We start from the raw sequence: 10,360 nt of genomic DNA on the forward strand, positions 1-10,360 counted from the left end.
CACGGGAAAGTAAAGATACAAGGCAATGGCAATTCTGCCCTCTGTTTCAAATTTTCAGGGCCTGGTGCACTTCTATAGAATGCTATGGTTTTTGGCAGCTTTTGGGAAATCCACTTCTACATCTAATATGAGTTTATTACATTCTAGGAGAAGGATATTCACTCTGGTTTGATTGGGCCAATACTGATCTGTCAAAAAGGAACCTTCAGTAAATCATACAACAGCGGAACATTGACCCGAGACTTTTTCTTGCTTTTTATGGTCTTTGATGAAGAAAAAAGCTGGTACTTTGACAAACGTTCTAGAAGGCCTTGTACTGAAAAGACACAAGAAATGCAGCAGTGTCACAAATTCTATGGTACTTATTTTCTTTTGCCAAGTATTCAGTTGATTTGGGTACAAGAAAAGATCTTGGGGCGGTATCTCAGCTGACTGTGCCTTTGAACATGCATAAATCCTACGTGTTAATTATGTGCCTGTTTTTTTTCTTGTTCTCCATTGTACCTATAATAATCGTAGTTTTATATGCAAATATTAGCAGTGACTGGAAATTTGTTATTAAAATGAAGAAAGCATTTATTAGACTGAAACTTTCAATAGAAAGCTGCTCCCTCACACTCACATATATATATCTGTATTCAAAACAAACCAAAAAATACCAAACACCACCAAAACATAAACAAATAAAAACCCCACATATCCTCTTTTCAGTAAGAAGCTAATACCCTGAAAACTTTTTGCAATAAATTTAAAAATATTACCATAATTTGACAAACCAAGTAGTTCTACTGAGGAATTTGAAGGAACTGTAGGACAGCCCTTCAAATATTGCTTTGTGGATACTGAGATTTTTAGTCATGTGAAGTTTAAGTGGCTGACTCTTCAAAGGTAGCCCTTTTTTCTCTTTGAAATAATGACCAGTAATGAAACTCTATATTTCTGTCTTTGATAATCTGATGCTCGTATGCTGCAAGTGATCATGTTTGAAAAAGACATGTTGAGAAGTGGAATCTGCCTTTTGAAAATTTGGTAATAAAATCGGTTATTAATCAAAGCAGTCAGTTGTAACTGTATGGCAGTGGAACTGTAAGCTTCAGAACATGTTTTGGATAGATATCCTTTCTTTTGGACTTGATATTGCCATCTGATGTATAATCTCTTACACCTCCTTTTTCTTCTAGCTGCTGTGTGTTGCCAGCAAACTGTGCTTAAATCCTCCAGTGATGTGTATGGATTTTCTGAATTCATGTAAATAGACTGTACACTCCGTAGCACTTTGAATTGGGAAAAGTTGTGGTTTTCCCAAATGCATTACTTCACTAAATAATTTACTCATTTTAATAACTGCATTATAGGACTTTGAGACCTATTTTGTGAGCGGTTTTCCTTACTAATGATATTTTTTCTTTTTCAGCCATTAATGGGATTACCTACAATTTGCAAGGCTTGAGGATGTATGAAGGCGAACTGGTCCGATGGCATTTGCTAAATATGGGTGGGCCAAAAGACATCCATGTCGTTCATTTTCATGGACAGACCTTCATAGAACAAGGAGAGCCAAAGCATCAGCTTGGCACATACACGCTCCTTCCAGGTAACTGTTAGTGCAGAATAAGTCCTGAAGAGGTGATTGTTGCAGTCTCTCATCATCATACCAATGGTGAAAGTGAACAGAAGTTGGCTTTGGGCATGGTAGTAGAGAGTTTGAGAGCACCAACAGTTCATTTGCCCATGATGGTCAGAAGGGAAACGACCACTTTGCATCTCACTTAACACTGGGGGCGGAGGTGGGGTGGGATAAAGATAACGTTGCTGTCCTTTAAAACTGGAAATATGAGTAAAGTTGCAGACAAAATGTAAGTGTTTTGACAAATGTCATGTCTCAGCTGAGAAAGGATATGTATGGAAAATGAGTAGCAGTATGGTCTGTAGCACTGCCTTCTGGTTTGCACTTTCCTTGCCGCTCACCAGATACATGAGCATGAGTGGGTTTCTCTACTTTATTGCATCTCTTTTCCTATCTGCAAAGCAGGTTATAGTGCTGGGCTTGGCTTGGAGACGTGTTCAACAGTAAAGGTTACTATTGGAAAAGGAAGTCAGTGGGATAGTGTCAGCCACCAACTCCTTGTGATGTGACACATGTGCAGTAGCATAGCAGTCCTGTTCCTGCATCCCCAGGCTTCAGTATCACTGAAGTCGCATTGACATTTGCTGAGAAATGTTATTGGTATCTGGCTCAGCATGGTGAGGTTTTGTGTCTATAATGTCAAGATAAGTGTGATACAGAAGGGAAAGAACAAATGTGAGCTCTAGGAGAATTCTTATGTCCGGAGAGAAAGGAAATAGGCTAAAAGCATTCATTAGGCCACAGGATATACTCTGTTCCCTCATTGCTGTCAGCAGTGTGAGTGTGCAATAACAGCATTTATGAAGCCTGTATTGCCAGCTACAAATGATTAAAGAAAAAAAAGCACACACACAAAACATGAAACAAGGAAATCAAAATAATAGGTTTGTCTTGGAATAATAGGAGTTTATTTTAATGAACATTAAGTGGCTTATGCATTATTTAAGCTTTTTAAGGTGATGTTTTTCACTGACGTCTACATATGTTTTTATTTAAATGAGAACCAGAATTATAATATCTGCACTAACTAGGAATATAAGAAAAGCAATGAAGCATGTACTGTGCTTTCTAAGAAGTGAAGCAAACAGCCTAAACCATATCTGCTTCCTGCTCTATCCATGGCACTCCTGGTGCCTGCAGAAGGTGAGGGGAGGGCCCATACCTCTGATTCTCCCACATCTACTTTTGGTGTTTTTACATCCATCCCTAAAATTACTTGAACGACACAGTGGGGCAGCAGGAGTAAGAACTATAATCAGTACCACAAAACTAACATCCCTACATTCAGTAATAAACTTAATAGCACTGTTCATTACATGGCTCAGCACTGTACTTAATGTGCAGATAGCTGTTGTTACATACAGGCATCCAAGGTTTTGTATTTTGCACCAGCAGCAGAGGTTAGATTTTGATCTGGTCACTTAATTCCAATCTCAGCCTCCAGCTGGAGCTTGCTTGCTAAGAAAAAAAAATGATTGAGATGGTGGTAGTTACTGCTCTTTTTGCAATGTGTTATCTATTTTTTCTGGATTAACTCATAGGAAGATCTTTGGTTTAACATCCAGCCTCACTAACATCAGTTTTATAATGCTAACATATCCAATATGTTTCTCTTCAATTTTTTTCAAGGCTCATTCAGAACAATTGAAATGAAACCACAGAGACCTGGCTGGTGGCTTCTGGACACTGAAGTGGGGGAATATCAGCAAGCAGGAATGCGGGCATCCTACTTGGTTATAGAGAAAGGTACTGAACTAAGGTGTTTTTTGGCTGAGGGAGTCAAGCTATAATGTCATCTCTACACTTTCAGGATCACTGAATAAATCTGGGAGATTGTACAGCAAAATCCCAAAGCAGATTCTCTGTGCATTTAAGGAGGGGGTAGAACGATTACTGAAAATTTGCTCTAGAAGAAAAAGTTTAGCCTATAGCATACTAGCTCTGAATTATTTAGCATACTACCTTTATTCCTTTAGCATACTAGCTTTGAATTTGACGTTTCTTCACAGTGACCAGTGGATTAATCTGTCGAGAAAACTGCAGAGATTAACTTGGCCTTGTCTGGGAAGAGTGCAGTGATGTTGCAGTATTACCAAAAATTGTTCTCAGTGATGTTATCTTAGAAGGTTCCACCAGAATATATCTATTTTGGAATAACCCTCCTTTTCTTTAACAACAAACTTACTGTGCTCTCTTTAGGGTGCAGGATTCCAATGGGTCTAGCAAGTGGAGTTATACTCGATTCGCAAATCGACGCTTCAGATCATGTAGGTGAGTTAATACTTGAAATGGTCCGGGTATGCTGAATATCACCAGCAATTCCACATTCTTTTGGCATTTCATAATACAACTTACAAGATCACTTTAGCAGTGAATCAGCTGTCAGGTTAAAAAGCTCTCCCATGCTGCAAGAGGAGATGGTGAGCTGTATTAGGTGACTCGCACCATTGCATTTTGACAGTGTCACAAGACTACTGTCAGTATCACAAGCTCAGGAGTCAGGGTGTTCTCTGTCTGTGGCCTGCTGGATGACGTGGACTATATCTAACTTTATTTCTTTGTCCTTTGGGTTTCCTGCTTGAAAATGAAAGACCAAGTATTCAAAAATCTTTTGAGATTTGCATGTGATATGAGGTGTGAAAGGACAAAGTATATCTGTTACGAAAGATTTGGGAACCTGGCATCCAGAGCAATGACAGAGTCCTTAATTTACCGAGTTTATTCCTGGTATAAAAGTGGGATCATTTGGTAGAGAAACTGATAGAATTTTTACATGGACAGTGGCAAATCAGGGTATACAGGTTACACACACTCATGCAGGAACACACATCCTTTCCCTTGAAATAACAAATTCTTTATTTTGGAAAATGCTTTTCTTTATGGATTTAACTTTATTTTTTCATTTCTTGCCACAGTGTTATTAAGCCATGTTGTTATACATATATTCCATATCAGTTGTTAACATGGACACCTCCTCATGCAGAAGGGAGCTCTCTTCCATGAATGTAGAGCACATTTTGTGCCTGATTCTGCTGACATCCAAAACGTGTTTAGTGAACTCTAGACCCTGGTTCCAAGTCAGCAGTGGTACATTGCACAAAAAGCTGTTATTTTTCAAGTAATTCTGCCAACTCTAAAACTTTGCAGAGGAATAGCTGACTTTCAGTTGCTGACCATGTACAAATTATCTTAGATTATGGTTTTAGAATCTCTTGGTTGGCTTCTTTTTGTTTCTCCAAGACAGATCAGGAAAGAACTGAAGCACTCAACATCTATAGCTAGTTACAGCCTCCGTTTTTCTTCTCTTTAACTTCTTGCTTTATTTATATTTTCTGTCTAGATTATTGGGAACCTAAATTAGCCCGATTAAACAATTCTGGATCATACAACGCTTGGAGCACTACAATGGGAAAAGAACAACTCCCTTGGATCCAGGTATGGTTGATACAGCACGTGCTTGACCATCGGTGAATTGTGATTTTCCTACAACTTGTTTTTAGAAGATCAGGCTGCTCTTGTTCTCACTGCAAAGATTGCTGGAAAAAACTGAGAAGATGTAGCAAGTTGGGAGATGCCATAAACTGTCCACCTTCCCTGGAATAAACCAGTCTCTACTGCTATTGAGGCCCACTGACTACAAAATTACTCTCACAATTTAGACTGTAACCATATTGTAGGCAATTTGAGTAATTCTTTCTACTGCTTTTTGTTTTTTCTTCTATCTACCTATCAGTACCTATTTATATGTATGTGTTTGTTGGGTGGTCATTTAATGGGTAATACTCACAAGCATTGCTTCAAGCAGTGTTTTAGTTGGTTTGGATGCTTCTATGTCCAACTTAACACAGCACAGTGTGGCTTTACAGGGAAATTAAGCTTATAATTATGGCTTCAAGTACTATGTCATTCAATAACCTCACTTCTTCCATCCCAATCACTTTTGGACCAGAGAGCAAATTTGCACCCAAATTTAAAGAGGATAGTTGATTTCTTACAAATCTAATCTTACAAATTTAATGAAAATTAGCAGTTGGGAGAAAAAAGAAACTAGTGTCACAATGTAAGTTCAACAAGTGGCTGTTGTCTGGCTAGCCAATATTTGGCATGCTAGTAAGTCAGTGGAGGTTAAGTAGGGTGAGAAGGTTGGGAGATCTGATGTGGAACTAGAAATAATATTGGGAGGAGGAAGAATTTAATAGAGGGTGTGGTAGTGAGTAGCTGAGGTTACTGCAGTAAAGCACGTGGAGGTGAGGAGGGCAAATCCCAAAGAATGAGTTTTACTCCTGATAGGAACATCTTCCTGATCTATTTTTATGTGCTAAGTGCTTGGATCTGATAGCAGCAGGAGTGGCGGCTTTTCAGCACTTCAGAATGTCATATCCTTTTTCTCAGCCCATGTATTCAAAACTAGAGGCAGCTCATGAAAACGTGAGCCTAGAGGTTCTCTATACTCCTTTTGCTTGTCTGTAAAATGAGGATTGCAGAGTTTTGCCTAGCATGGAGACACATATTTTTGAGGTGTCTTTGTGGTCCTATGATGAACACTGTAAAATGGCCTCTGAAATTAGTGCACATACAAGTAAATATACAAATGAAGTGAGAGAGGGGGCATTAATTTGGACTGTGGTATCTGCTTCTATTCCTCCTGAGTGTCTTAGTGTTTTGGGTTTCACAATGCAAGGTTCAAAGCTATTGTGTAAATGCTAAAGAATGAAATGCATTTCACTGTGGTTTATTGGCTTCATAAACACTGTTTGCTGTTCCTAGGTGGACTTTCAAAGACAAGTTCTGTTAACTGGGATACAGACACAGGGAGCCAAGCAGTTTCTTAAGTCCTTGTACATCCAGAACTTCTTTCTTGCTTACAGCAAAGACAAACGGAAGTGGAGCACCTTCAAAGGAGACAGCTCTCCAGCACAAAAGGTCTGCACATGACATAGGGGTTGCAACAACCTAGCTAGTGTCATCAAATGATGTGGTGAGGTGACAGTTTTATGTTAAGAGATAGCGAAAAAATTATTGCATTGTGAAATTTAATAATATAGCCTGAGGCCCCAAAGGGCACATACAATCTAAGAAAATTCAGACCAGAAGACAGATTCTAAGGTGAGGAACCTCCTAGACTGGGGTTTAGATTGACCCTTTGACTTTGACTGTGTAGAGTCTGGCCTTCTCACAAGCATGTCTCCCTACTTTTATTTCCAAAGCCCATGTTGGCTTTTTTGAAGCAAACAGAAAGCTGAACTAAAAATCGGGCCCTGCTTCATTTGATATTAGATCCTTCTTGTCTCTCACTTCCTGCTGTCACAACAGTTGAATGTTAAACTGAATTACCTGCAGAAAGCCTGTGTAATAAGTGTGGTTGTACCATGTCAGAGGTTAATTTTATGCCCAGCTGCTCTAGCCCTACCAATTAACACTCCCTTCAGTTTACCCCAGGGTTCCTATGGTACATCTCCCAAATTGAAAACCTGTTATTTTTTACATCTCCTTTTGCCTCTTTACTAATGTCATCTTATAGACTTGTATAGTGTGTAGAAATAGGTTGTTTACTTGAAATGGGGCCTTCAGGAATTTCCAAATATGCTAAGATGGGACCATGAAATATTTCAAGTTGCCCTGCAGCACAGGGTGCTCCATCACTGTGGATGGAGCTAATTGCATATAAAAGACTGCTTTTGTAACAGGGTAGGCATCAGCATCCAAGCTTGTGTTTGCATTACATTAACTGTACGTGGTTTTTTGGTGTTTTTATTTTTTGTTTGTTTGGTTTTTTTGTTTTGGTTTTGTGTTTTTTTAGATTTTTGAAGGTAACTCCGATGCCTATGGGGTAAAAGAGAACATCATTGATCCCCCTGTTATTGCTAGGTACATCAGAGTCTACCCAACTGAGGCCTACAACAGGCCTACTCTTCGTATGGAGCTTCTGGGCTGTGAAGTAGATGGTAAGAATGGGCTGTGTGCTGATGCTTCCTTTCTGGCAAATCTTTGAACTGATATGTTAAATGAAGTTGAAATTGTGGGTGTTCTCAATTCCAACATTGCTGCTTAGGCTATGGCTGCTTGGATAAACTGGAGATGATGCGGTGCTTCTCTTAACAGGTTGCTCTTTGCCACTTGGAATGGAAAATGGAGAGATCAAGAATAACCAGATAACAGCCTCATCTGTTAAGACATCCTGGTTTAACACATGGGACCCTTCACTTGCTCGTCTCAATCAGGAAGGAAAGATTAATGCCTGGCGAGCCAAGGTAATAAGTGAAAAAATAGGGGCAACAGCAAGACAGCTACTGTTAATAAATTTGTGATGTCTGTGTACTCCTGTACTTCCTGCACACTGTGTCCAGTGCCAAGAATGACTGGGTTACTGCACAGCTCTTTAACCATCCTTTGGGAAGAAACCCTTTCAACTCTTCCAGTAGAAAACTTGTTGAACTTCTGGCAACAGCAATGAAATTATCTTTTGAGAAATGGATGGCATTCTCTAGGCCAGAGTCTGGATCACTTCCTTGCAGAAATAGCCCTTTTAATTTCAGGAGATTAATACAAGTTGAATATTTGGCTCCAGTGGGTTAAAGAAACTCTTCCTGAGTTGGTTTATAGGTAGTGGAGCTTAATGGATAATGTAGCTGGATGACCTTCAGCAAGGCATGTGAGTTTCCTTGTCTTCAAAATAGAGCTGCATTTCTTTATGAAGCACCTTGAGATTTTCTGGAAGTGACTGTATTAGCATTTGGTAGTAGTATTGTGTGCTGCATTTTAATACTGGAGATAAACCGGTGGTATTTTTCGTTATGTATTGGAAATTAATGTGAAAATCTTAAGACACCAATTACATCATCCGCAGTGAAGAAATTAATTATATGGACCGCCAAGAATGTTTGTGACTTTTGTCTTCGCTTTACTCTTCTATACTACTTTGATACAATTTTGGTGCATTTTGATGCAGTTTTAACTATCTTTAGACAGGATTTTTCACTTAGGCAAATACAGACATAGACATAGTTGCTAATAGACAACCCTTTTTTATCAATTACAGTTGAACAGCAACCAACAGTGGCTGCAAATTGACCTCCTCACAATTAAGAAGATAACTGCTATTGCTACCCAGGGGGCCAAGTCCATAACTGCTGAAAACTTTGTGAAAACCTATGTTATCCAATACAGCGACCAAGGCTCAGAGTGGAAATCCTATACAGATGGTTCAAGCTCGGTGGCAAAGGTATCATCTTCAGTTCAGACAATTGTGTCATTGCTTGGTTTTAGGTGCCGAGCACAGTCAAGGCCAAAGGCAGAATACCCAGCCAAAGAGATATTCTCATGGGACTTTAAAATGATACGGAGCTGGGGTTATTACAGATAATTTCATAATATCCATCTGATTTTGATCAGAGTAATTAACAGTAATAAAAGGAAAGAACAACAAATCTGTAGAGAGTGCAGTCAACATTGTGATAAAAGGAGCTGACACTATTTGTAAAGGACGACTCTTAACCTGAATGCACAAGGCCATTTAATTTGAAAGAATAATGGATTTCCCAAGATCTCTTCTCAGCCTTTTTTCTGCTATGATTTTACAAGGGAAATCAATGCTAGTGAGCAGTTTTGGAGCTCCAGATACACACAGAGTGGACAGAGTTCTTTATATTATTTGTTGCCCGTATCACATTGTACCAACCTAACCCATAAAGGCTATCAGTACAGGTAAAATAAGGGAAGTTTATTTTTTTCAGTCCATCCAAATTAGAATAGCAATTTTCATGGTGTGGATGGGAACAGAGGCTGTTTAATTTACTCAGATATTGCTGGCCTGAGTTAGCTGTGCCCAGTTTTTTAGGAAGAGACTGCATGTGGCCTTATGTTAAATTGGAAATGAGCCAGTCCATCTACCCTGGATGGCTAATGCAGCAGTTTGGAACCATTTAAAAAAGAAGCAGTGGGTTTTTTTTAAAGTGCTGCCTTTTAACTGTGTATTTGTGTACTTGCAGGTTTTCTTGGGTAATGAAAACAGCAGTGGGCACGTCAAGCATTTCTTTAATCCACCCATCCTGTCCAGGTTTATCCGCATTGTTCCAAGAACATGGTATAATGGTATTGCCCTTCGGGTAGAACTCTACGGCTGTGATTTTGGTGGGGGCCTGGCTGTGAAAAGGACTGACAAGCCTGGGAGCTCTTAACCTTTTGGCAATCGTCATGCAGAATGACATTTAAAAAAAACCCAGCCCAACACTGCAATCATATTTAGTAGTATGGATGTGTGCTTCTTCAAAGGACTTTAATGTTTTGCCCGCAAGAATTGAAAGAGCTATTTCTGGCAGATGTTTCATTCCTACAAATACACACTTGAGAAAGCAGCTTCTTTTCTCTGGGAAGAAACAGAAGTCGCTTCTGATTTGTATGTCACTTCTTCTTTCTAACCGCTATTCTGTCTTAGTTTTTACTTAATTTTAAGTTCCAGATCCCTGGGGATGGAGATTCTGGCCTTAATCCTAAGCCCTAATTATTTCCATTTGATAATGCTTCTGCAGCACAGAGGAGGAATAGGAGGCTACAGGTGGATGTTCTCCATACATAGGGCTGAGAGGGAAAACCAGTGCAGATACAGATGGAGCTGTGGTGCTGCATTCCAGCAATGCCTCAGTCAGAAATAATTTTAGGGGGTGACCTCACCTCCACACATCTTTCATCTGCACTATGACAAAGGCAGGATGCATCATTGAGGTGTATGCAACC

General features: G+C 39.4%; 1 protein-coding gene across 2 annotated transcripts in view; it reads left to right on the forward strand.

The window, feature by feature from the left end:
• F5 (coagulation factor V) overlaps positions 1-10,031 on the forward strand; it is a gene marked incomplete at its 5' end in the record, with an annotated part of 33,614 nt that extends 23,583 nt beyond the window's left edge. Inside the window, 10 exons of one of the 2 annotated variants that reach the window (XM_080360405.1) lie at positions 148-358; positions 1,415-1,594; positions 3,257-3,373; positions 3,827-3,898; positions 4,968-5,062; positions 6,395-6,550; positions 7,428-7,572; positions 7,730-7,878; positions 8,667-8,849; positions 9,616-10,031. In XM_080360405.1, the coding sequence (XP_080216531.1) occupies positions 148-358; positions 1,415-1,594; positions 3,257-3,373; positions 3,827-3,898; positions 4,968-5,062; positions 6,395-6,550; positions 7,428-7,572; positions 7,730-7,878; positions 8,667-8,849; positions 9,616-9,804 (1,497 nt within the window). In that variant the 3' untranslated portion in view covers positions 9,805-10,031. Of the gene's footprint in view, positions 1-147; positions 359-1,414; positions 1,595-3,256; positions 3,374-3,826; positions 3,899-4,967; positions 5,063-6,394; positions 6,551-7,427; positions 7,573-7,729; positions 7,879-8,666; positions 8,850-9,615 lie in introns of those variants that run through there. The other variant, XR_013923399.1, reaches the window with a different exon arrangement.
• Between the last annotated feature and the right edge of the window lie 329 nt (positions 10,032-10,360).

Source organism: Nesoenas mayeri, assembly GCF_963082525.1.
Source record: "Nesoenas mayeri genome assembly, chromosome: 1".
NCBI lineage: Eukaryota > Metazoa > Chordata > Aves > Columbiformes > Columbidae > Nesoenas > Nesoenas mayeri.